The sequence below is a fragment of the Buteo buteo genome, chromosome 8, assembly GCF_964188355.1.
Source record: "Buteo buteo chromosome 8, bButBut1.hap1.1, whole genome shotgun sequence".
Classification (NCBI taxonomy): domain Eukaryota; kingdom Metazoa; phylum Chordata; class Aves; order Accipitriformes; family Accipitridae; genus Buteo; species Buteo buteo.
Window position 1 is genome coordinate 19,303,270 of NC_134178.1, and position 27,979 is coordinate 19,331,248.

The window sequence follows — 27,979 nt, forward strand, 5'->3', positions numbered from 1 at the left end:
GCTGACCCGTGTGCCGCGTTGCACAGCCCTCTCCTGCCCTCACCCTCCCTTGGCACTCGTTTTGAAGCAGAGACCAGGCGTGAGCAGGTTCAGAGAGCTGACCTGCTAAAATCTAATGAGCGAGGTGAAGGTTTTGGGATGGATCATCAGCATGAGCCATTCACTGCAAAGTACCCTCGGCGCGAGGTGGGAACTTGCAGCCAGAGGTGGGGCAGGAACGGGAGCGTGGCGGCAGCTGAGATGAGGTGGGGTTGCTCAGATCCCCACGTGCCGAAAGTTGGGCCGGAATGGATGAAAGAAAGGCAGTAATGGGACTGGGAGAGTGGGAACCCTTTAGCGTGATCTGCTGCCTGGGGAACGGGAGCCACAGCATATCGGGAATGCAAAAGCATAGTTCGTCATCCTTGTTTTCAGGTCCCTGCCATGGCAGCGTGTGTGTGGCCAAGAGGTCACCAAGGGTGATGGTGCACGGGGCAGGGAGTCCGTTTGGACTCATCCAGGCTGCAGCTGAGGTCCTGGCAGTGGGGAAGGAGGGCCTGGGATGAGATGCGGGAAGCGAGGGATCCCTGAGGGGGTTTTTACAGGGCAGTGGCGGTACCCAGAGACTACGCAGTGTTATTTGCTTGGGGGGGACCTGACTTAGGGCCTTGAAAACACTGAATCGCAACAGCACAAGAGGTCCATAGCTTTAAAATAGCTTCTCATGGCAATAAAAGGATACGTATTCTTCCGTGCTTCTTAACTGTGAAACAGCAGTAAGACAGCTCTTTACAATTTGCATTGTTCCTCAGTCCGGCAGACCATTGCTGCTGGAAACGTTTGTGGCCCCGGCTGGGCAGGACAGTCTTTGGCAGGGGGACAGAGAGGGCACTGCTGGCCCCGATGCCAGGTGCTGCTGTGCCACACTGGACGTGGCCCTGGCGCTGGAGCGGAGCGAGGGGAGCCGCTGCCAGCTGGCAGGGGAGGAGGGAGCCCCAGGCAGCTCTAATTTACACCCGGGGCTGGGGCTGGGCAGGGACTGTGGGAGGTAGCCAGTTCCCAGACAGCTTTCTTCTCCTCTCCTGCAGCTCAGCAAGACAGGCAGCCGGCCTCAGGTTTCCCTCTGGACTCCTTGCTGGAATGGAAAAAGGTGATCTGTGGTGTCTTGATGTTTCAAAATGCTCTTTTTATTTTAAATGATGAAATATGAGAAGGAACTGATACAGCCAGCTATAAAACACCCATATGCAAAGCACCTAACTCTGAACTTCCTGCTGAAATGCAGAATGAGTGGGAATGGGCTGCCATTAGGATTACAGCGTCAGGTCGCACCTCTAGTGATGTCCTGTGATTGTATAAAACTGTTAGATTGCATTTTCTTTAAAGCTGTGCTGTACAGCATTTTTTGTTGCTGCCGTTTGACCGCATGAACGTTATTTTTATTCAGCAGAAGATTGTCTGGCTCAGTGTGATAATGACTGCAAAGCTTACTGCTGTGATGGGACTACTCCCTACTGCTGTTCATATTATGCCTACATTGGGAATGTCCTTTCGTAAGTATATTTGCACTTTAGAAAAAAAACTGATGGGCTGTGTTCATGGACTTGATGTAAACTCAATTTGTGGGAAACTGTTTTGGCAATAAACAGTGACAGGGTTTGGGGTTTTTTGGTTTTGGTTTGGTTGGATGCTGGTAACAAATATTGGTATTTCTCTAAAGTCTCATGTTGCATATATCTTTGAAGCATACCAGAAAGCTTGCTAAAATTGAGGGTTATGCCCTTAGCTTGTGTACAATAAGGTAATTTGTGGAAGTAAGCTTTAGAGGTGGCGAAAACTTTGTTTCAAGCTCTTCAGATGAAAAAGACTGTGAATAGAAATCTTGTGGGTTGTGTTGAAATGCTTTGTTACAATACCTGAGTCGAACCGCTATTCAAATGACTTGGATTTGAGATTCTTTTTGCTTCGAGTACCTTTTTTTTCTTTTTTTTTCGCTCCCCTTTTCTCTTTATTGACCTGTTTGGTTTTGTTAAATGGTGTTTTGGCTTTTGGTGGAATTTATTGAATAGATTCCAGGTAAGGGTGATCTGACCCTTTAACGCTGTGGTATGAATAGTGTGTTTCACAGTGTTTAAAAAAAACACAGCAGGTGAAATGGAGTGGTTATGAGTATTTCCTATCCAGAGGAAAATATAGGAGTAAACTGTTGATTAAAAACATAAGCTCCAGTGCAGCTGTTTAACTCTGCATCGCTGAGGAAGAAGAGAAGCTTGCGTGCTAGTGGACATGACTGTAGGCTCTGGGCTTAATTTAAGTGACAACCCATAAGTATTACATTCATGTGCAAAGACAAACCTAAAAAAACCATAAAATGTTGTTCTTCAAGATGGGGCATCTTACCTTCTGTTTCGTCAACCCCACCAGTAAATTCCTTAAACTTTAGCATGCAGTCTGTGGCATACTTTTGGTTTATATTCTTGACTAAAACCAGAAAAGGAAAAAGCGGTATGTCATATGGACTGCTCAGTGCTTGGGGAGGAGTGAGTGGGAAGGTTGTAGTTGCTTTTTCTAAAAAGACTCCTCTGTTGCAGGTTTTGTTTGAGCCATGGTACCTGGGGAACATGCCAGTGTTCCCTTCAGCATATTTTATAGCACTTTGAAGGAGTAGGCAGAATGATGGTATTTTAATACAGAATTGATCCACAGTTTTTAAAGCAGATCAGACACTTCCTGGGCTGAAGTAAATAAAATGATGATAGAACATCAGAATCCTTCATTCCTCTGGAAATGAAAAAGCATGTACTTAAGATTGATTACTGTTGGAGAATGACAAGTGATTTTTATTCCCACTCACACAGTGAATGTCTGCTTTGATATTTTTTTTCTTTTCTCATTCCAAAATTGCTTTCCCATTTATATGCATGGAAGGAGGTGCTGTTTTGAATACCTTAGTCCAGCTCACATGTGGTTAGGAATGATGGACCCAATAACATGGGTTATCACATTATAAGAAGGAGGCTTCTGGATTTCATCTCCCACTTCCATGTGATCATCACTGGCATTTGTCTAGCCTAATGTCAGAACTGTGCTTTGGGGAGGATCGACCAGGGGATTCTTTAGAGTGACTGCTGAAATGTTCAAACCATGCCTTCAGCACCCGGTTGACACCTAGTCTTTTGCGTGTTTATTCAACAAACAAAAACAGCTATTGAATTAGAGATGAGTTCGAGTGGCTCTGACACATTAGAAGGGTTTTTGTGTATCTGGATAGTTTTGAATACCAGAGGGGCTCTTACAAGTGCTGTTTGCGACAACACGTCTTGAAGGAGACATTTGATTTTCTAATTTTTTATGGTTAAGTACTTCAGTTCATAGACTCGAAGACCAGTCAAGAGTCATTATATTTCTCTGACCTGACATTTTGTGTGATTGAGCCATAGATTTTTTTTTTTTTCTTCCCCTAAAAGTTGTTTTGGGTGTGTCTTCTTTAAACATGTGTAATCTCATTTTGAAAACTTAAGGCATTAATGAGTTGACCATCTGCCCTGGTAAACTGCTCTGTAGTTCATTTACTAACATTGCTAGGAAATTTTGCTGGGAAACGAAGGTTGAAATTCCTACTGTCAGCTCTTAACTTATCTGCGAGTTTGAAATGTGGCCCTAAATAGTCATCATGACAGCTCTGAACATTATCACTGAGCTGGGTGAACTCTGTCAGCCTCACATGTAAGATTTGCTTTGTTTTGCTTTGCCCTGCTCAGGGGTCAATTCTTTGGCCTTCCTTTGAGCTCCCTCTAGTATTTTCACTTCCTTCTCGAAGTGTGGCTAGCAGGGCTGAGCACAGGGTTTTGACAGAAGCCTTGCTAGGATTATTTTTTCCTGTATCTTTCTTTGAGTACCTATTTTGAAGCATGTGATGATCACAGAAGACATAAATGAACTTAGCAGTTCGTTCCATCTCTAAGTCATTAAGTCACAGTCTTCAAAGTATGTCTACTGCTTTAAGTCTGCAAACTGTTCTTTGCTAGGGTTACTAGCTTGCATATAGTTACATTGCAAAAGATGTTATTGTGACTTTAACTATGCTCCGTAAGAATAACCTTCCCTTTTCATTATTTGGCACTATATTGGTCTTTTTTTTATGTGCAAGCTTTTCCCGCAGAAGTTTCATGTTGCCGAGCCCCCAAACAACAAACCAATGAAATTGCATTAGAAGATGACACGATCCCTGCAATTTGGAAATGGCCACTACTGACCTATCTGCTTATGTCTTTCTGTTAACAACTGGGTATTGAAATCTTTTAAAGAACCATTTTTAATCCAACAAACTATGTGTCCTGATAATTCCATATAATGCTGTTCTTTAAATATCCTTCCTTTCCCGTATCATCATTTTTGATCCTTCTGTCTGCACCAAACAATGGACTTCATCTGCGTGGGTGCTTTCAGAAGTGCCTTTTTACTGTCTTAAACACCGTTAGTAGTCCTCAGTGTTGTATTGGCTGCTCTGCTTCTTTAGAGGTTGCCTGTGCTTCTTCATTTGTTTACCACTAATTTCTCTGCTCTCTTCATGCTTTATAAATCTGCATGTCTTTCTGAAATTTCTCTTCTTTATCTTCTCTGGAATCTTTTTTTTTTTTTTTTTTTCACAAGCGTAACTTTCTTGCAGTTTTGGAAGAACCTTTTGGTGGGCAGTGGGTTCTTTTTAAACAATTCTCTGTTTTGTTTCACGCCTATCACTCTTCTCTTTCTAGACCCATATATGCCAGCAATTGTGCAAACAGACTATAAACACCAAGCAATAATGTATATACTGATTCTAAAATGAATTACCTGTGACTAGGTCATGATCATTGATACTAAGTTGCTTGTAGCTTTTAGGTGATTAATTAACTCTCTTCACTCATTAAAATGAGGCTCAACATTGAGATATTTCATGAAGGGTTTTAGATTTTTTTGATTTTAAGAAATTGTCATCTTTTTAGGACACCGGGGAATTTTTTTTCTGTAGTCAGATGAAGTTTTCAGCAAACATCCTCCAGGCTGTGTGCATCTGTGATTAGCCTGTTTTTCTTTCCACACATGAAGAACAGATGCAAAGTTATTGGCTCACTCTAGTATTAGGATTTCAGGGCCTGTAAGAGATGTTTCAGTAACTCCATCTTTAGTTGGAGTACACGTATAACCTGTAAGCATTCAAGGTCTGTGATTGAGTCATCTGTAATCCCATGAGCATCTCTAATGTAAAGTAATACGTCCTTCCTCCTCATCCCCTCCTTCATGATACCCTTTCAGAGCAAGTTGCTGCAGCATTAATGTTCCAGCTCTATTTCCCTTCCTACTAGTTTTCAATAGCTATAGCATGTCATTATTTCCTCTGATGCATATGCATTTCCTCCTGTTTATTTGCTCGGCATCTAGTGCTTAATAGTTAGCCCATCTAAAAATGTTTTTTTCTTGGACAAATTACAGATTTATGTTTGGACTTGAGCAACATAACAGAGCTGTGTCTGTGGGATGAAGGAAAAGGTGCAGGGATGCTTGAGTGCTGAGCCTGTTCCTCCAGCCCACTTTTCACTCCCCACCAGAAGAAACCTTGAAGGCACACTTCCCAGCCTTCAGCGTCATCCCAGCCCTTTGAATCAAGAAACTCAAACTGCCCTCCTCCTCAGAAGCTAGTTTCCAAGCTATTGAATCATTTGTGTCTGACCTTTTATCAGTTTCCCTGTGCTGCATCTGCTTCTGCAGCTTGGTACCAGGCTAGGGACTGCAAGGACTGCAGCGTGCTTTCTCCATGAGAGATGCTCCACGTTTACCCACAACAACAGTATCTCCCTAACTAACGAACTGGCAGCATTTTGCCTTCTGTCACTCAGAGGAGTTGGACGCATCTGGTTATTGCCTTCAGCGCCAGCTCCTCAGAGGTGGGAGTCAGTATGAAAGGGGTTTCTTCTGCAGAACCCAAATTTTTCTGTGTGAGTGTTCCTCACAGTGCTCTTCGTATTTGCTTTTGAGAGGCCCCAAATTGTCTGGCCCTCATGCTTATCCTGGTGGCTGTTGGATTTTCTGTGGGCTAATTCCCAGTTTAGTCTTTTCCACCACATTGTGCATGGTGTTTATCATCGCCCACAGGTGACTTTTGAGCTGTGGGGAGCTCTCCGTGCAGAGATGTTAGTAGTTGCATGCTGTCGAGGGTGGTTCTGGATGCTGCCTTTGCTCTTTCACAGCGCTTCACGGCCAGCAGCTGTGAGTTGATATGAAATAATCCCAGATTCCAGGTGAATAATGGAGCAAAGAGGACAAATAGTCCAGCTGTTCTTTCAAATTAATACTGCTGGGCCAGTTGAATATTCAGTGGAAATGAAGGGACTTACACCCTGATTTGGCCCACAGTATTTAAGAAAACTCATTGATAAAATATTCAGCCCCTGCTGATTAGTCCATATTTTCCTGGGTAAGTCTTTAAGGGGTGTAAACTGGAATATTGGCTTAAGCAGAAGAAGAAAGCTAAGATGCAGTGATGCTATGTTACATTGCAAAGTGTATGAAGTTTCTTGGTAAATGTCTTCAGAATGACTTACTCTAAGGCAACTTTTATTTAGAAAAACATAACAAAATAAAACAAAACGCGTGATTTGAAGGACTTCAGAAGTAACTGGAGGAAAAAGTAAATGAAAACTTAAGAGAACTGTGATCTCATTACAGGTAGTGGATAGTGATTTGCAAGAGAGTAGGTGGAAAAATCTTGCCAGAGATAATGAGGATGCAACAGCCTGTTTAGTGACTGCTGAAATATCAGGTGTTATTTACGTGAACTTAATGTATTTTGGAGGGGGTGAGTTTTTTGAGTGGGTTTTTTAAGTCTAGAGGTTGCACAATGGGGCCAGGAAGTAAGTCAGCCAGGCAGAGAGAATGGGAGGAAAAGAGGCAGAGAACACATTTAGCATAAAAATCGTGTGCATGCCTCAGCCTGCAAAAGTGAAGAAAAAGCCATGTGTAGTATATCTAAGTGTGACAGTTGGCATGCAGTACTTTATATCCAGTAGTACTTTTGAGAAAAACAGCTGACCTCAGAGAATGCCTTTTTTGTTCGTGAAAGGAGGAATGTCCCTTAAGCTGATTCCCTTGATACGAGAATATGGGATGGAGGGTGGGTATGAAGGAGGAGTGCACCAAAGGACAGAATTAATATTTTAGAGAGTTAAGAATATAGAGATGTAGCCTCTGGAGTTCATAGTGAATAAAAAAAATTCAGGAAGCTTGGCATTTTCTGTAGATTCCAAATAATTAAAATTAGATGCTTTGAGGCATCCCATAGTAAATATGTGAAGCAGCATATGGGTTGGGGATGGTTCTGTGTCTGCACAACAGCTGTATGTTACTCTGCTTAAAATAAAATTGTGTTCCTCTTCATCAGTGTAATGTTCAAAATTTCCCATGATTGAAGCATTTGGGGATGATATGTAAGATTGCAATTTACCTGGGAGTTGCCATTTCATGCCTCTGGCTCTGTGAGTTCTGATACGATGCCAGAGGTGCACCAAAGGCCTGGTTCAATAATTATATTTTTCATTTCGCTTGAGTTTTGGCTTCTGATCGGGAGAGTCTTCGTGAATGAGCAGGTGGAGCAGAGTCTGAGGATGCTTGTGCTGAGTGCTGGGGGCTAGCTATAAATGTGTCATTGGTAAGGGCAAGACTGATGATTAGACTAAAACTATTTCCCTTTCATTCTGTTTAAGAGGTGAATAGCAGTTCAGCCTCTTAATCCTTGGTCTTCCGCATCTGGAGTACCTGTGGAAGCATGCTATTTGTGCTTCAGCCTGGGAAAACCTCCGTAAGAGAGGCATCCAACTCTCTCTGTGCAGGGGGTTGATTAACCACAGCTTAGAGGAAGATCTGGGACCACATTTTCATTGTAAGATCTGCTGGAGAGAGAACTGGTATTCGAAATGTGACCTTTGCAATGTGTTTGAACTTCCAGTTGTTTTTTGTTCCATGCCTATTGTCCCAGTTCATACCCTTCAGCAGAGAATGTGCGATCAGATTTACAACCAAGGCAGTATCTGCTCTTGATGACGGCTGCAGAGGAAACCCTTGTCAGCACCAGAATTAAAACACAGGGCACCTCTTCTTTAGCCTTTGGTGTTTTAATTTCTGACCCTGTGTTGTGACAAGCAGCTCAAAATGGGAAAAAAAACCATTTTGCTTGCCAAACGGCAGCTCTCAAAAGATAGCTCTTGCTTCAAGTGTCCCACCTTTCTTTTTTTTGGGTGTGTGAGTAACTGTTTTGAAATGTTTGGGACTAACTGGAATGGGTTCTTTTGTTTGTTTGATCGTTTTTGGAAGTTCAGGGGATTTCATTTTAGTAGGTAGCATAAGAACTAGAATACTTTTTTTTTTGTGGAAATTGGAAGTCTTTGTAAACATGCAAGTTCAGTTGAGATGTTCATAAGAAAAAAGACTAGCATGGTTTTGTGCTAAAACTTGCATTGTTGATATCCCTGTGGATCATCTGTTTTTCATCATTTGGAAGATTGTTAGAATTTGGCCTGAAAATGGAAACATTAAGGTATAAATTACTGAAATGCTCTCTGTGGCTTACAGAAAACTCTAAGGGGGGAAAAATAAACATTCATAAGGAATTCAGTGAAATTAACTTGCTTATACTGCACTGTTTATTTTGAAAAGATTTTTCAGTGAAAAGGAGAGATAAGTTTGTGTTTATCACTTGCAGTGGTCTGTTTTGGAAGCCTGTAGGATTTTCCCATAAGGTTCAGTCATGTAGAAGATAAATGTTTTCTTAACACTTAGTAAGATTGATGTGAAGACTGAGCCTGGGGATTATGTTGATCACAAGGGGACTGTCCTTTCTTCATAAGAATTTTACCTTCTGTCTGTTACTTTATACCCCCTCACACACCTTTCCCTTTTTCAAGTGGGGGAAAGTTCCACCTCCGAATTTGATAAGAATCTGTAACTTTGTTCAGTCATCTGTACCTCCAAAGCTTTCGAGAGAATTCAGATAGTCTGCTAGGCACCAGTCCAGCAAAGTAGTTAAGTGCATTTGTAACTTCAAGGTGGTGAGTAGATGCAATGGACAGAGTACTCATCCTGTTGAAATCAATAAGCTAATTACTTCAGCAGGGATTTCATGCACTTGACTCTAATGGGACAAGTTGTAAGCTGAAGTACCTTGTTGAATCCAAGTGTTACAAAAACCCGTTTGTTCTTTCTTTTTTTTTTTTTTAATCACCATGGTACCTTCCATGTTCACTGCCGCTTCATGCTCCCTTGCTCCCAGTTCAAGCGCTGCTTAATAATGTGTATCGCTCCTGGAGGGTCAGGAGATACGCAGGACAAATCCCACCTCATCTGACTCATCCACTCCCTGCACATCCAATGCATACATGCTTCTCCTACCCCTAGCTGGAGAATTTCTGTTTTATTGGCTAATTCTGAGATTTCACTGAGCTTGTGGGATTCTCAGAGGGATTCTCAGTCTGTTGCATTTTGTACTGGTTGCTCTGTAGTAATATCACACCAACTCAGAGCAGGGTTATTAATGAAGATTATTGTGGGTCAAAAGCTGTGCAAGAGGGCCATTTGATGCTGTGCACAGTGAAATTGCAGCCAATCCAAATAAAACCTGTAGCACTAATTCAATATGTGAACAATATTGTCCTAGAAAAGATAAAGTCTCATTCTCATCTTAATGCACCTCTTTAAGGGACAGAAACAAAGTTTGGCACATATAAGCGAGTTACTAAAAATTAAAGGAAATGAACTATTCATTCACAGGGCAGCCACAAGTTCCTTTGAGATTTATAACCACACCTAGATAGAAATTCCACAGTTAATATGATCTGTAGAAATTCAATGAAGTTTTCTCAATGATTTTTCTCTGTTTAGAAAAGAAAAGCTATGCCGTTTACTTTCAGAATCACTTCTGCTATCATGAAGACTTTTTTTTTTTTTTCTTTCCCCCCTGTAATGAACTATTTTTGTAAAATACAAGATTTCTCCTGGGACTTACTCCATATGTAAGTACTTAGTATAGGATGGAGAGGCACTAATGCCACAAGCTGGGCAGGCATGTTTCATCATCATGTCTCCCTCTGTTGGCTCATCCACACAGATAAGAGATTTTTACTGCTATCATTAAATGGAGTTATTCCTTTTGCTCACAAGGGAGGCTTGGTTTAATGCTGAATGTTCCAGCTTCTCTCTCTTTATTGAGGCCTGTAGTACAGTTTGGCAAAAGCACAAGAGGTACTAAGGATCTACAGCTATTGTTGAAACATCTGTTCATCAGCCAAGATGCAGTGAACCTTATTTTTAGGTACCTTGTGGACTTGCTATGCTGCTATTGAAGTGTAAAGGGACTGTGCAAACTGTCTCTACTCCAGTCCTTCATACAGTCCATGGTCAAGATGATCTAATGAAGGTATAATTAGGGTGCTGCTGCCCTGTAGCTATTTCCAGCTGCTGAGCAGCCCATAGGGCACTGGTGTTCATGAACTAGGAATAACATATAACATATAAAATGCAGGCCCAAATATGTGTGCTTATGCTATCACATTAACTGCAGTTTTGCTCTGTGATACTATGTACTGCTTATTCCTGTTATGCCCATGCATTTGACTTTTTTCCTTCCAACAGCAGGGTAAGAGAGGGCCTGGATGTAAGCAGTGCCCCTTCTTTTCCTTCCCTTCCCTCCTGTGACCACTGGTGCTCCCTCCTTGTCCCCAGTAAAAGGAACAGAATAGAAATAATCATTTGGGGCTGGAGGGAAGCAGTTGGCCTTTTAGAGTGGCATGTCCCTCTGTGGAGGGGGAGGCACCAGCTTCACCAGTGGATGCCTTGCACTTCAGAGGACAGAGCACCCCAGGAGCGGTTTGCAACCCTCCAGGTAAGGTAACAAACTGGAGAGAACAGGAAGGTTGTCAAGGAGAGGGCACGGGATTGCAGCTGCTGCCTATTATCTTTCCTACATGATGCATGTATGTATATACATGTGTGTGTATGCGTGTGTATGTATACACACAATTATTATCTTATAATGTATTTTCTTCTGAAATTCTACCTTGCCATTTTCCTACAACACTAAAACCATCTAGAGTACCAGCTGGCATTAGGATCCTGTTCTGGTATCTGTATTGTTGAAGAACCGCATCAGTGGTCCCGGTCAGCAGCACTTGGCGTTGGGAGTTCAAGGTGCCGTGGAGCTTGCGAGACCCCCTTGCCAGGAGTGCTCCAGGCCAGCCGGCCTCTGAGACTTTGGCTGGGGTGGTGAACAGGGAGGAGCGCTGCAGAGCGCTTGTTCCCGTGTTGTGATGCCTCTGCAATAGACCTGTGGAGAAAAACAGAAGGAGAAATACTCTGATAGCAGACTGAGGAGAATTCAGAAATGGAAGACAAGTGGTGGAGAGTCTAAAAATTACTTACGTGTAAGTAGCACTTACAATATCATGGTGTTTAAACAGTACATGACAGCAGCTCGTAATTCTTTTGTTTGGATCACATCCTTCAAGTCCCTGAGCTTTTGTGCCTCTCCTCATCTGCTGCGTTGGAAACGTAAACCAAGGGGAGGGAAAATAAGCAGCCAGCATAAGTTTAACACTTCACTTTTCATTGTTGGGACTAAAGCAACACTAAGAGTATTTTGTACAAGACCTTGTTGAAACATATCTCTTGGAATCTTCGAGATTTTCCTGAAAGAGTAACAAGAATTTTGTTAGTGCAGTATTTTGTATAGAGAATACAGCTTTTTTGTAATCGTATTTGCTTTCCACTTTTGTAGGATATTATCTTTGAGGGTTTCAAAATACTTATGATTTTCAGTTGTTTCAGTCTAATGCTCACAATATCCTGTCACAGTGTCTGGGCATTGCCTACCTGGCATCCATGTAAAGCGTGCTCCTGCTGGTGATGGTCTCCTCAGTTCTAAAAGCAATATAAAGTACCACAAATAAAGATAAATTATTTGGGTTATGGGCAAAATTTTGATTACTTGGAACCAAAGTTTGATGTCTGAATATAGACATTGAATATGCCATGGATAGGCGTATTCAGATGAAAACCTTTTGGGATGGAGAACGGCCTTGTGTGCCATGTCCAGCACAAAAGTGCTCTCAGCTGTCAGTGAGAAGCCTTGGTGTTAATATAATCTAAGTAATTAGTAACCTTCCCACAAAACTATTTTGTCATGTGCAAATGTTGCATTCTTTTAAGACAAGAGTTATTTTTGCCTGCCTTTCTGTTTGCCGACATCTCTGCTCTGCGGCACAGCTTCTCCTGCACTGCAGTGTGCCGACCACTTGCTATGCTGTGTGGTCCTAGTCCGCAAAGACCTCAGTGAGGCTGTGTCCAATGATAGCTAATATATTTACACGGCTGAAAGCTAATATTGTGTGTTCAGTCCACAGCAGTAACCCTGTGTTTGGCTTGGAAATAGATGGCCTGTTTACTTAAACTGAAATTATGAAAATGGATGACAGGATTGCCAATCTGCTTACCTCGCATTGCTTTCCTCCAGTGGCTCCTTGCAGGGATAATTTGATATTAAATTCCAGTGGAGAGCGAAAGAATACAGCTTCAAAGGGATGTGGGATGGATGAAAAGTTATGGCCCTCATTCTCCATTTTCAATAACATTTTAAACTGTCTGAAGTAAAGCACAATGCATCTTTGTTCCTGAGCCTTCACAATTGTTGAACAAAACTTAATAATTGAATTAGCGTATTTCCAGAAATGTAATAAAATGTCAGCTTGACAATAATGCTTTCAAATTGCTATATTACAGGGGTGCTGTAAACATAGTGGCCTGTCTGCTGTATGTTTTGAATAATACGCTATGTTAAGATAATGTGCTGAGATTAGGAGGGAAGCTACAGCATTTAACATCTGTATTTGGTAAGCTTACATTGTCGCTATCTTCTAACATAATTTATTTTGCATTAAAATTCCATATCAAGAGAGGAAATTTTTCCTACTTGCTCCTCACACCCCTCCCCAGTCATCCTTTCTTCTGAAGTAGGTGAGGATGAAATGGCCTCTATGGCATGGCTGCCTGTGCTAGCAGGAGATGGATTTGATGACCTAGGAAGGTCTTTTCACATTAGCCACAGAAGTAAGATTTTGTTCTGTTTTGGGCCTGGGCTGATTGAGCATTTTGAAGCACTAGGCAAGCTGATAGCTATGGGTTCTCTCTCCCATATTCCTCTGCAGTCACAGGCTGAGAGCAGCTGCTTAGAAGCTGACCTCCAGGCTGGCGTTTGCACAGCAGACAGTGATCAGTATTGTTTATCCAGACGAGACAGTCAGCTCTGCATGTGAACTGGCCCATGCACTGCTAGGGAAACAGCCCTGGTTTACATCACTCCAATTTAGCGAGTTACAAAGCAACTTTGTTTTGGTTTTTGAACCATGGATCCTCTCTTAAAAGAGGGAGGGTCTTTTTTTACCTCCTACAAGGGAGGTTTTGTTCTGTGTATCTGTGAGTAGTTACCCAGAAAGATGCCCCAGTAGGGGCCTGAAGAGTCCTGCGATCTCCTCCAAGGTCTGGGAAGTCTTGCTGGGGGATCCCACTTGGCCAGGTGGGTGGTGGGAGGCTGCAGAGAGGCTGTTGTTGTTGCCAGCCCAGGGTTTCTCCCTGGACTCTGTGCTGAGTGTCCACTAGATTGTCAAGGTATTTTTAGGAGTCCAGAAAAATTATGCCTGTAGTTTATCTCCATGTCATTTGAAATCTGTCTGGTACAGGTACAGTCAGGTACTTTTGAGACAGCATCAGTTAAATTTCTGTATACTTATGGTTTATTTTCCTTCCAGAGATTTGTTGTCATTACAGAGCTGCTTGCAATCCCAAATAACCCCAGGAACATGCAATGACTAGGTTAGACTCTCATTAAAGGTTGACTCATCTCTTCTGTGAAGAAGTTGCATTACTTAGAAGTTCTTGTTCCTTAAAACGTGGGGAGGTTGCTCCCTGGGGGAGGAGGGTTGCTGGCTCATCCAGAAAATCACGGACACTCTTTGTAAGGAGCTTCCAGCTGTCCAGACTGCTGTCCAGACGTAGCGGGGCTATGTCGAAGATGGAAAACTGCTGCTTGGTACTCTCTTGCTGTGCCTCATCGTATACTGGGGTTTAAAGGAGAATTGTTCACGGCATTTGTGCTCCATAATTGAAGGAAAAGGGCAGACTGTACCTCAGTAGCTAGGAGCTCTTCTCCCAAGCGTGCTTGCTTGGCAGGGGCCTGACCCCACTGCCCACCCCAGGTGGACACCTGCATTTCATCCTCCTTGTCCTGCCCATGGTTTTGTGCTCTGGGGAGGGCACAGTTTTGGGTGCACTGGTCTAGCGTGGCGCTCAGCATTCGCCTGGCGAGTAGGGGGTGGCCAGAGGGGCCCCCCAGGAGTGGCTGGGAGCTTGACAGGGAGGACGCAGAAGCCTCACGGGTGGTAAGGATGTGCTCTTGCTGCATGGGTGCCCTCTTGCACCTTCCCAGTAGGCTCCCACGGCCACCTCGTTGGGGTACAGCCCTTGTGTTGAGGGAAGACGCAGTACCTCTTTTAGCTAATATAAAAGCACTTGCTGCTCTGTGAGACTGGTAACTGGAAAGCAAGTTATCAGTTAGCAGCCATTGTTTAAATCTGAAGGAGCCACAACTCGAGTCAGGTTTTGCACTTTGGCTTCATTATGTGTCAATAATTTAATGTATGTTGCAGTTGCTGTTAGGGCTTTGTGATGAGATGCCATTGTTTTTCCAGGCTGAATACTTGCTGTGCTCACAAAAAACACTGGATGTGTGGATATGTGAAACAAGTCAGCTGATTTATTACTGTTATCTGTCACTTGCTTTGAATGGTTTTAATAAGTTCCAGAACTAACAGCTCATCCATAACCACCACTAGCACCGCTATAGTTGTTGCTGTATTTTTATCACTCTTTTTTTTTTTTTTCATGTCAGGAGATACAAACTGTCAATTAATTGGGCAAAATCCTCAAGTCAGTTGATTTATACTGACTTGCAGTGGCTGAAAATATGGTCCAGCATGAGAAGAGCTAGGGGATTTTCCTCCCAAACTGGCAAACAGATCTTTCAGGCTGTCTCAGGCCTGTCCAGAAGACTGTTGCAGCAGCTCCGCCACCATAAGGATTCTCTGTGCTCCACTGGCCACGTGGGCTGAGGTGTAAGAAGTAGCTTTTTCCTTGGTATCGTCAAGAAAATCTTCATATTGGCTTCGCAAGAGCAATACAAACCTTTCTGTCCAGGTGCCTGTGCCATAAAACAGGGACTGGAGGTTTCTCCCCTGTGAATTCAAATCTTCAGCTTTGGGTTTTGCGCTCTGCCCTACTTCGGAAGTTCCTTGAGGCTGAACTTCAAACTGGCCTCTTTTGTAGCCAGGTGTTTCCAGTCCTGTTTTATTCTTGGTTTTTTAGCCGCTGCTTCCTCAGAAAATAGCCAGCTGACTTGACTTGTTGTCTCTGCCCCACCTGCCTGGCCTGCTGGTGAACTTGGAAAGCCCTCACGATGACTGCAGCAACACAAAAGCCTCAGACACGAGCACGTTGCTTGGAAGAGCTCCCCTCACCAGGCATTTGCTCTTCCAATGTGGCAGCTCCCAATAGGCACAGGAGCCAAACCAAAATGTTCGGGCTAGAAAGTGCAGCTTGTCCACCACAGGACCGTAAGGGTTCAGAGCAAAAAGCTCTCCCTTCTGTTCCTTGCATAGGCGCGGCGTCATCGCTGCTGTTCTCCGTGGGGGACAATGCTGTGCCTTTCGTGCTGTAGCTGTGTGGAGGCACAGATCACCTGTCCTGAGGCAGGTCAGGCTGCAGCCCCTGGGTGGGAGCTGGTGTTGCCTCTGCCCAGGGAGCCGAGCTGCAAGCAGGCCATCTCTCTGGAGGAAATTGTGCATTGCAGGGGTGTTACTCCTCAGCCCTAAATGCCTGCTGCTGCTTCTCCCGGGCTGGGAGCCCCATCCTCCCAGAAGGTTTGTCCCAGAGCTGTCCATCCCTGTGAGCAGGACCCCTGCCCTCTTCTCCCTGCCACATGCCAGGGAAGCGCTCGCAAGGGAGAGATCAGTGACCTTCCACGGGACGATGCTGTTGTGTAACTACTCCTTCATTAAGAAGTTAAAAGGATTAAGAAGTGGCTGACATGTCAAAAAGTGGCGGCAGCAAAGAATTATTGTGTAATGAGGGTTGTTTGCGGTGAGGTTCTTCAGGGACTAGTACTAGCACTGAAAATATTCCAATGCCAATCAGAACCTAGGATGTAGACGCAAAATCCCTGGTCCTAAATATGTGTGTGTGAGAAAGATACATTTTAAATTAATGCACTTTAGAAGTTCTCAGATGACAGATTTAAGGGGGTTTCTGTGACCTTAATTTGTTCATTTTTTGTATACTTTGTGGTGCAGCCTTCAATTACATGGTTTTCACGGAGCAGTGGGTTTATAACATTTGTATGCGTCTTCCTTGGAGGTGTTTTCAATGTGCAAGGGCATGTACATCTCTGTACAGATTTAAACTTGGCCCCTTAATGCATATTGCATGTAGTAGTGCAAAAGCCCCTCTCTGGTCTTGATAGGGGAGATTTCAGACCTGTAAGTGGCTTGGGCCTTTGATGGCCAAAAGTCTTTACCAGCTCATATGAAATATGCTGCTGGCCTCATTCCAGCTGTTACTGATTACAAGCAAAATTTAACACAGCTGGTGCCAGGTGAAATATTAGTTGGATAGCTCAAACCAGAAGTACAAGGGCCAGAGAACTGAGTGTGCCCTCTCCTTGTACAGGCAGTATCTCCTGGCCAGGACAACTAGCAAGGCAGTTTTCTGGGGCATAACTTACCTGAACACAAACAAGATATGTTCTCTGTGATGTTAGCACGTTACGAAAAGACAAAAATTTTCAGCATACTAATTAAGTGTCAATTTTATTGTGCTGTTTCAGGAATTCAGTGACAATACAGTGAGAAATGATCTATGCAGCCTAATTAAACACATGACAAAGTGCTTTCCAGCCCCTATGTTCAAAAGTGTTTAGGGATCCCAGATCCCATTTTCATGTATCTAGCAAGAGGCTTACTTCCAGAGGAGAAGTTCTGGGAGGCCTCAAAAGACTCAGACTTTCTGCAGGTGGTCTCCTGTGGAGTCACCCCTGGCTTTTGGGACACTTGCTTTCTGTGACCAAAATTTTACCCCCTGTATTGGAAAACTGCATGTTTTCCAATGAAATGTATGCTGACTTGAGTGCACTTACTTCCTGACTTCTTAGTCTTTGCACCATGGCTCTTTCCTGTTCCTTTTTAAAAAAAAAAAACACACACATGCACACTTCAAAAACTCCTTGCATTCTCTACTTGCTCAGTTACTCTGATTCTTGATCCTTACATACTTTCCAGTAACATCTTTACATTATTTCTGCTAAACCATGAAATATAATAAATAAAATCTTAATCAGATGTGACTGCATTCCTGTTTTTGAAAGCTGTCCAAGATGGTGAATTAAATGGGGAGGGAGGTGGGGTTTGGATTGTGCCATGATCTCTGATATTTGAATGTAGGTTGAAAACTCCTTTGAATTAGTGCCATCAGATATAAGACAAAATACCTAGAGTTTCAGGGCATCTTCTCAAATAAAGGTCAAGAAGAGAGTGAAAATAAGCTCTATCCTGTTTGAAATAGATTTCAGTAACAATATATTCATTCTCTTAAGCTACTTAGCATAGTTTTCATAGCAATATTATATTTAATCTATGAAACAGGATTTTTTTGTTGTATTTTTAGGAAGATATTTTCAAGACTGTCTTTTAAAAAAAATTAAAAATCTGCCCTTATATGTCTGTCTCAGGCTTAATTTCTACTGTCTGAAAACAGATTTCCAATGGTGATGAAAATGCCAACTTGATTTATCTTGATGTCAATAGGAATCTTGTTGAAGCTGTAGAACTGGACTGGTAATAAATGCCCCTGGTCCATGTGCACAGTGATCATTGATGCATGGTTCATGTGTGCCTTTTTAATCTCTGAAATAAAATAGATGGAAATGATGGTTGGAGCCCAAGCATCATTGCAATGCATTATCAACGTAGAATCTTTGTGGCATTCTTCCATTTCTTCATGAACCAGGATGTCTTACCATCCAACTTCGTACAGTGAATGAGCTGTAGAAATTTGTCCAGAGACTGTCCATTGAAAGGGACTACCTTCCCTGTGGTTTACTGCACGGATCTAGTAACTTTAAGAAGATGTCTTGATTTAAAGCCTCTCCCACCCAAAGTCACAGTGAATTTACTGTTTGCTTCTTTTTAAGTTCTCAAAGTGTTTATTATTCCCTGGCAAATCAGTTGTTGCCTGCATCTTGCCATTTAATAGCTCTGTCAAGTGACCAGTTTGGTTGACTTTATGTAATTGTATTAGTTCATGGTAAGCTGTGTGTCCAGAGGAGCTCACAGAGGTGGCAGCATGGCTCAGCAGGCAAGTATGAAAAATGAGGGGTGATGGCAGAGCATATCTGCCCCCTCCAGGGGTGCTTCGTGTTCGGGGAGAGGCAGGAAAGGGGTAGCAGAGGTTGTCATCCTCCAAATGTAAGAGCCAGTTCCCAGGGATGTTTCTTCTGTCTTGCAGAGCAACCTGCAGAGTGTGGGAGCTGAAAGGGGTTGTGGAGGAACATCATCCCCCTAATCCCCTCCTTCTGGAAGCCTGGCCTGTTTTCAGGATATGAGAAAATGGCCAAAGCCATTTAATGAATCACCTCCTCTTTCTGCCAGGTGGCTGCCACTCTGACTGCATGAGCAGCACACTCCTCTGCATTCCTGGCTCACCCATGCCCACATGGAGGTGACCACCCATCCCCAAGATCTCTGTGCTGGTTTTGGCTGGGATAGAGTTACTTTTCTTCACAGTAGCTAGTATGGGGCTATGTTTGGGATTTGTGCTGAAAACAGTGTTGATAATTCAGGGATGTTTTAGCTATTGCTGAGCAGTGCTTACACAGAGCCAAGGCCTTTTCTGCTCCTCGCCCCACCCCACCAGCGAGTAGTCTGGGGGTGAACAAGCAGTTGCGAGGCGACACAGCTGGGACACTCACCCCAGCTGACCCAAGGGATGTTCCATACTGTAAGATGTCGTGCTCAGCATATAAGGCTGGGGGAAGAAGGAGGAAGGGGGGGATGTTCAGAGTGATGGCATTTGTCTTCCCAAGTAACCGTTCCATGTGATGGAGCCCTGCTTTCCTGGAGATGGCTGAACACCTGCCTGCCCGTGGGAAGCAGTGAATGAATTCCTTGTTTTGCTTTGCTTGCATGTGTGGCTTTTGCTTTACCTGTTAAACTTTGTCTCAACCCACAAGTTTTCTCACTTCTACTCTTCTGATTCTTTCCCCTATGCCACCGGGGAGGAGTGAGTGGCTGCTGCGTGGTGCCTAGTTGCTGGCTGGGGTTAAACCACGACAGTCTCCCACCCCACCTCACCAGGGCAGGGAGGAGGATGAGAAGGAGAAAGAGGGCATTTTACTCTAGTGCAGTCAGCAAGGCAGGAGGGGATGTGCTTTCAGATAGCCTGCTGGGCTGGTTCTCACAAGGAACAGCGCATAAGAAAGAAGTATCTACTACAAAATACGTAGTGATGGCTGAACCTAAGTGACCATTCCAACGCTGGTACAAGTTCCTGAAAGCCTACAGGTTTAGTGGGAACCAGAGTAGTTTTATGCTAAGGCGTGTTCTAACATTTCTTGAATAGTTTTACAAGGGCCTGAGTGTTGTTTAAAATACTGTTTATTTTGTAAGTACAAGTGATTGTGCTGAGAGCGTATGGATTTGCTGTAACCCATGTAGATGGTTTCTTTTTTTGTTGTTTCATTTGTAATGAACTTCTTTTAAAATCTGCTTGGTTTGTAACCTGGGTCCCAGTTCAGCTCCCAGGGAATCGGCAGAAAGTTTCACACTGTATTTCATGGGCTGTGGTGGAGGAGATTGGAGGACTGTCACTTTCCTAGCGGTAATACTATCCTTTCCTCCTCCACCTGAGCAGAAACGACATTTGCTTTTCAGTCCTACTGCTCAGTTAACCAGTCAGCATCAAGACTGGCACCAGTTATGGTGGCTTAATAGCCAGTTATGGTTATTGGGAGCTGTACCCCTTTCAGTTCAAAAAGTGGACTGAAGCTATCAAATTCCGCTGCTGATGTCACAGCAGTATTTCTGAACTGATCACATGGAAGTATGTTTTATTAGCTCCCCTGGATGTCTCAAGCTAGCAAACAGCGCATTTAAAAATCAGTGTAATCTCTGTTTAGAACCTGAAGCAGTCATATACTAAACACAAGGGTGCAGGGTTTGGCTCCAAGAGAGGTGTTTTGTTGTAAAGCTGATAAATTTTGACTCTATTCACTTAATGCCAGGAAGCAGCACAGTGAATTTTGTAATGTATAGTCCATGCCTGGCAGTTTCCAGTGAATGAGTTATTGCCACAAAGAAGGCAGTGTGTAACAGAGACAACGCCTGCAGAAACAGCTAATGTGCTGTTGGCTTTAGGGCTCCATTTAAAAGGCAGGGTGATAATGGAAGCATGTAATGTTGCTCAGACATGAATATCTACTGCTGTGGTCTGCAGGTCATGCTGTAACTGCACTCTAAATTTGAATAGGTACTTACTTTGTGTGTCTGCACCAGATGGCATAGGTTTAGCACAGCGTTGTGCTGCGCTGACTGAAATGGAGCCTTTTTTGGTGGTGGTAGTAAGGATATGTCCAGCAAGATAAAGTACAGAGTTTTGTTCCCCTCATAGTACCTTTCACTGCAGTATCTGCCAGTGAAGCAGATGATGCTCTCTGTAGGAATGAATGAACAAAGGGGAGTGATAACTCCAGGTGGGGGAGAGTTATCAACTTGAGCAAATGGTTGATCTGGACGGTTCCTTGTACTGAGATAAGTGGTTAAAACCAGACCAGTTACCCTTAATAAAGTAAAAGCATAGTCTTTTTAGCAACTCCCTTTAGTGCTCTCCTAATATCACTTTAGTAAGGGGATGCAAGTATCTTGTTTCAGAGGATTTGCATCTGCTAACTTAGCTGTGGTGCATCTGTCCTGATGATTAAACAGTGCAGTTTCCAAACCAGAAATTTAAAATTCCACAGATAATCCAAGTTATAACTAATTTTTAGTGTTCTGTCACTGGACTTAAGCCTTTTTTGTGGTCTGTTTAAATCAGGATGCTTAGGAATTGACCATTCCCTCTGAAAGCTGTGCTCCCCTTAACCGGCAGAGGCTGCATGGCATGCTCAGACGCTCAGCTTCATGCATGTCTCTTGGATCCCTGGGCTGGATTCATAGTGGTCCGGGCATTTATAAGGATCTCTGCACACGCAGTGTCTCTGTAGAAGTCTATTTATAGTGCAGACTTGAAGGAAATATAAATTAAGGCGTACACTAGCAGGTGACAGAGACAGGACATGTTTTAGGGCTGAGTGGAAGGCAGGTCAGTTAACCTTTGTTTTGCCAAATAGGAAATACAAAAAATATATATGAAATCACTCCATGTTTCATGAAAAATAAAAGTAATTAGTTATTCTGTAATCAAATTACTTCAGAAATGCTAGGTAGTAACAACTGCTGTATTCCTGCTTGTGAGGTGCTATGCATCTGGAATTATTTTCCTGATATTTCAAAGGAAGTAAAATTGGGTTTGTTCTCCTGAGAGTCAATTAGTTCTCTGCAGGTAAATATTTCTAAATCTGTAGGTAAAAAAAGAGTAAAGCTTCATCTGTGCTACAGAGAACAGGTCAATTGTGTAACTGCTTCTGCAGAATTCATTAGCAGAATAACACGTCAAAGCAGAAGGTTAATTTGCAGAGATTTGTGCTCTTCAGCCCCAAGTCCTCCAAGCTGTAAGACTGCTGCACTTGCTGAGGACCCCAGTGCCCGCAGGGGACCAATTTACCTGCAGCTTTTTTGAAGTCTCACCTTCTGGTTTCCAACTAAAACAGTAGTTATATTTTACACGTGTAATCTGGCAGAGCAAGGGAATCTACCTGTTAGTGGCTTTTTCCATTGATTGCTTTGTATTATGGGAATACTGGTTTGGCCCTTAAGTTGTCAGATTTGCCACCGTCAGTCCCGTGTGGCTTTCCAAGGTCCAGTTTTGTGACGGTGTATCACTGTAGACTGTGACCACTGTTCTAATTTCAGAATACAAACTGCTGCCAGGGGAAAGATAGTTATGATACAAATGCTGTTATTTTTCTTTTCTACTAAAAAATGTACAGGTGTGGTCTTGAGAGCTAATATAAAGAAACGCAAAATTAGCCCTAAGATATAAAAATATCTGCTTAGTCTAAGTTCAGTTTTTAAAGAGAAGTTGGTGTTGAAGTGAAGCCTTCAAGGTGAAATCTTGGCTCCTTTTGTATGGATCAGGAGTGGGGACTGGGCTATTCAACCCAGGATGTCAAACAAGTTGCAGATTCTTACAAGTTGCGCTCATACATTTAAAAAAAATTCATCACACTTTTCAAAGAAGGAGCCTGCCCCTCATCTCCAATTTATAAATATTTCATGCTGAAATAATGCATGAGGTAGTAGAGCTCACACCACCCTACAGGGCTGGAATCACTCTTTTTGGATTCTGATTGAAGAGAATCACTGGGGAACTGCATGTATGCTGAAGCCAGTGTACCCAAATCTACCGCTGCAGGGTTTGCTTCTCAGCAGAAGCGTGTGAGGGAAACCATTTGGCTAGCAGAGACCAAGTGCAGCCCATGTTGCTTGCTCTCTAGATTGGTACAGAGGTTGAGCTTTAAGAAAAGAGGAAAAAAAAGTAATGTTGTGTCTAATGTTATTCTGTAATGCAATTAGAAATGCACTGCCCTTTTCACCAGGTAGTGGGTAAGTGAAATCAGTGCATGACTCATTAAGAACAAAGCTGCCTTTTTCTCCCCTTCCTTTTTATGGCCCAGAAGTTCAGATTTTGGGCTGCTGGTGGTTAAGTAGGGTAAGAGTTAGTCTCAAGAGACAGTTATGGGAAAGAAGAAGAAAACCTCCTTTCCTTTTTGTGGCTTTGGGGCAGAAAGGTAGATTCCCTGAGCATCGAGTCATGAGTGCTTCATGGAAATGGGGTTCGGCTGCAGCAGCAGGTGGTGGCAAGCCTGACGGCTGGCGCTCCCTTTGCAGAGCTGCCCCCCAACCTCTGGGAAGCTGTGGGTGCCAACCTCTAAGAAGGATGTGGGGAGAGCGAAATTAAGTTCTGGGAATATCGTGCAAGGAATGCATGAACGCCCATTACAGCTCGTCATTTATCATGGAAATTAGGTGTACAGGGCAGACTATACAGTGTAATTTAGTACTATTTGTATTCCCCGAGTCAGCTCATTTTATCTACATAAAACACTTAATTTCCTGTTCTCTGTCTCTCCCAATACTCAATTTTGTCATGAGCCCCACAGAATATGGGGATTCCTGAAGGTCATATGTTTCTAGTTATCCAAGAGGGAAGATGTAAAAGAACGGGAGCCGAAATAATCACTCTGTCAATTAAAATATTATATGCCTCGTTTTCTGAATCACTAGTAATTTGCATGATCTGGTGAGAACTACTGGGAAGAAGCCCTTGGAGAAATATTATAAAATGCTCAGATGATTTGCATATTTAAACAATTTATTCAGCAATCTGTTAAATCTTAAACGATCTGTTGAAACAGAAAATACAAATCACCTAATATTTTAGCACAAATGAGGTTTCTTCATTGAAAGGTAAAACTTAGTTGTACGTTGTGCTGTTCTATTAGCAGGATTTTTTATCCTGTTAAACCTTTATAAGGTCAGTAATTGTTTTACCAAGCCAGTGGTTTGTTGAGGATTATCTGCATCGTCCCTGTTTCTGATGCGTGGGAGAGAAACACGTGTTCCAGCCAGACTATAGTTGTGATTCATCAGAATTATCTCAGCTAATACTGGGATTTCCTCCCTCTTGGTTCATTTTGTGAAAGAATCAAGGAGAGAATTCAGGTTGAAGTGCTGGATGAGTACTAGTGAAAGTCACAGATAATTCTTGGCTCTGGCACTGACGTCCCGGGCAGCCTTGGGCAAGCCGTCATCAGCTCAGCCTATAAACACATTGACGGAATCAAGTGTTCCCAAATCTGTAAACGTGTGTATAATCTTTATTATTTTCTTTTTTTCCTGGCTGAGTAGGTTCATAGTCTTGGTTGAAACTCTGTAGTACTGTTAGTCATAATAAAGTATATTCCCTGTTTACTGGATGCACTTTGACAGAATTTAAGAGTGAAATTAAATCAGAATTACCTCCACATTTTATACTGCCCGCAATCCCAAAGCTGCTAGGAACCAGATACTGCTTTACAGCTCCTTTTGCAAGTAGCAGAAAATCATTTCTTCCCCACCCCCCTGTGTTTGCAGTGAGGCACCATGAGATGAAGTGAGTTGTCTAAACATTTTAAATGAGTGAGGGATGGAATTATATCACCACTCACAAACCATTTCTCCTGATATCTGGTCCCTTGCTCCACTAACTGCATCACTATGCAAGTCTTTACCAAATGCAGATTGGCAGGGTCTGGCATAGCTAATGGACTCAGTCCCTGCTCCTGCCCTGCAGACAGTTGGCTCTAACATTGGAATTTGGTTTCTTTAAAAGTCATTTTCATTGTTTGAAAAGAAACAGGCTGTTCTAGCTGCTGACACAGGAGACTTAGAAACTGATTGGCGAATTTGAATGCAGAAACCAGACTGGTTAAAATCCAAGTGCATATGTGATACTGGTTGTTTTTAACATTACTGTAATCAACTAATTTCTTGTGGATAATTAAGTACTTGGAATTCTTTTGTCTTGCATTAGCTGTTTCAAAGATCAGGAAGAGAGTGGTGGTTGTTTTTCTCTAAAATTATAGGTTAACAAGTAAAAATAGTGACAGACTGGCAAGGAAGAATTATGAAATGTGAAACTTTAGTCATGGAAAAAGGATATAGAATGGGTGCTGCTACCTCAGCAGCCTGAATTGTGCCAACATCTCCTGTGTTTCTATGGTGGGTTGACCTTGGTAGGCTGCCAGATGTCCACCCAGCTGATCTCTCACTCCTGTCTTCAACAGGTGGACAAGTAGAAGAAACTTAAGTTGAAAAAGCTCATGGGTTGACATGAGGACAGGGCAATCACTTACCAATTGCCATCACGGGCAAAACAGACTTGACCTGGGGATAATTAATTTAATTTATTGCCAGTTAGAATAGAGTTGGATGGTGACAAACAAGGACAAAACCTAAAATACCTTACCCCCACCCCACCCCCTTTATCCCAGGCTCAACTTCAATCCTTCATCTTCAACTCCTCTGCCTCCCCTTTCCTCCAAGCAGCGCAGGGAGATTTTCGGGAATGGGGGGTTGCAGTCAGACCATAACAGCTCCTCTCTACCGCTCCTTCCTCTGCACACATTTCCCCTGCTCCACTGTGGGCTCTCCATGGGCTGCAGTTCTTCAGGATGAACCTGCTCCAGCACGGGTCCTTCCCATGGGCTGCAGCTTCCTTCAGGGCATATTTTGCTCCAGTGTGGAGTCCTCCATGGCTGCAGTGTGGGTACCTGCTCCAGCGTGGTCTCTCCAGGGGCTGCAGGGGATCCCTGCTGGGGTGACTGGAGCACCCCCTTCCCCTCCTCCCCCTCTCCCCTCGGTGCCCGCAGGGCTGTTTCTCACACTTTTCCCCTCACAGCCGGGCAGCGCTTTGCCCTTTCTTACACAGGCTTTTTGGAGGTTCCGCCGTGGTGGCTGCGGGGCTGAGCCGTGCCCTGCGGGGGGTCGGTCGGAGCCGGCTGGAACCGGCTGTGTCCGGCTCGGGGCAGCCCCGGCCTCTCCTCACAGAGGCCGCCCTGCAGCCCCCTGCCAGGGCCTGGGCACCTGAGTCCAGTAGAGTTTCAAAACCTAAATCTATTTAGGATCTAAATTAGTGTAGGTCCTCAAAATAAGTCCTGCAGAGATAATGCAGCATACCTTCTCCAGCTTGGGAAGGCTGGGGTTTCAAGGATTAGCAGTGTCCAGATCTTGGTCTCTTGGGTAGCAGTAAGCATGGTGGTAGCACCCTTACTGAAGCACTAGCATCTCTGGCATGAAGATATGCCAGTGGGAAGCAGTGAGTGCTGTGAACGTCGTGAACTGAGCTGTCACTCCACGTGTTTGGGGGTGCACTGACCCAGACAGGGAAAGATGCAGAAGAAAAGTCCACCATAGTCAGTGTCAGGAGGTGTTGTTGGGTGGAGACAGCCATGGTCCACAGACAGTTGTCCCAAACTGTGGGTTGATCACCCACTGGATCTTTTCCTTCTGTTATATCTGCTGCCCTGGATGAGGTGGGAGAGGAGACACAGCTGGGTCTGAAGGAGGAGATGGTGTCCCGTCATCCTCTCCGGAGCTGGGAGCCCTGGCTGTTTCCCTGCTGTTGTTCAGGAGAGGTGATGAGCAAGCAAAGAAGGTACTGAGATAAAACTTGAAGACCACTGTGCCATCAATGTTTCTTCTGTTTCAGCACCCATCTGGCTGGAAGCTGTGCTCCTTGTCTCCCCTGCCTCCGTGGTAGGCAGCTGAGGCTCTTCCAGACAACCTCTCTCAATGGCAGGGCACCCTTACTATTCCAGTGGCTCTCACTGATGAGGATGTGACATGGTTCAAAATTTGGAGGGCAGGGTTGCCTGATTTTTAATCATGACATTAAAATTACATTAATTGGATTTACCACACAAAAATCCTCAAAAGCTTTTATAAGTGCGAAATTAGATTTACAAATCCTTCCATGCCTTTACAGTACAAATCCTGCCAATAAATCCTAAATACACTTTCAAATATAAATCCTTTCTTCATCCTTGGGATGGAAATCACTGATTTATGAATCAGAACGGTAAAGATCCTGAGGTTGTGTCAGGCTTACAAATCCTGGCATAATTTTTAAATGGAAAATTCTGGTCTTGAATTTCTGGGGTTTGTGTCACTTCATCCCTGGAAGAACAGTGCATGGTTTCCATCTGCTTCTACTTCTGCATGTGCTGGCAAAGGTCCTGGGTGTTTTATTTCAGCCTGGGTTGTCAGTAAGAAATGTCTTACTGGACATGGTAGGAAGGAGAGGTTTTTTCCTTCTCTAGAGACTTTCAGCGGTTACATGTGAGAGGCAATGGAGTGTGATTTGTTGCTGACCCTTCTTGGCAGTGGCATGACTCCCTTGTGCTAACGCATTTAGAGGTTGGCTTCTCCCAGGGCTGACAGTCCAGGCCACCCTCTAGCTCCTGATCCCGATCCTGAGATGAGAGGTAAGATTGGTAGAGGTCCTGTGAGGATCAGAGAGGTAGCAAGCTCAGCAGCAGCCCTTGGCAGGAGATCAGCCTGGCCAAATGCAGAAACCAGCAGAAGGAAAATAATCTTGAAAGGCTGCTCAGAAGGAAAAGTAACTTTTGCCAAAACAGTAGGGGAGACTGTCACATATTTAAAGTGATTTCTGATACAAGACTAAATTTACTTCTGAATAGAATGGAAAATAACTTCTGCATGTAGGAGCAGTTCTTCTCTCCTCTTTTGGCAATCATGTTTGTGTCTTCCTGCAGACTGCCCTGGTCTCCATCTTCTCTACTGTTTTTGTTCGTCCTTGCTCCCCAGGGCAGGTTGTTTAGGTCCTGACAAAGAGAGGAGAAAACGTAACTGTGCCAGACAGCTACAACTGTGTGTTCACTCTGCACTGATGCAAGCTATTGCTCGGGGTTGTATGTCTGGCCTTCTCCATGCATCCATCGCACTTAACTGTTCTCTCCTTTGAAAAGTTTCCTCCCCAGAGCCAAGGGCACAGCTGCAGCTTGCGTGAAATGATGAGGGGGCTACTGGCTCGGCAGTAGCAGCACTCACTTTGTTGCTTTCACACTTTGAAAAAATGAGTAACTTTCTGGAACAGCTCCCAAGGCTCTCTGCATGAAACTGCATTTTCAGAGGCGTTGCAGAGATGGCAGGCACCTCAG

At 43.7% G+C, this 27,979-nt stretch overlaps 1 protein-coding gene across 2 annotated transcripts in view; it reads left to right on the plus strand.

The window, feature by feature from the left end:
• CYYR1 (cysteine and tyrosine rich 1) overlaps window positions 1-27,979 on the plus strand; it is a 60,541-nt gene that overhangs the window by 945 nt on the left and 31,617 nt on the right. The window contains exon 2 of one of the 2 annotated variants that reach the window (XM_075034732.1): window positions 1,430-1,532. In XM_075034732.1, coding sequence (XP_074890833.1) covers window positions 1,430-1,532 — 103 coding nt within the window. Of the gene's footprint in view, window positions 1-1,426; window positions 1,533-27,979 lie in introns of both variants that reach the window. The other variant, XM_075034731.1, reaches the window with a different exon arrangement.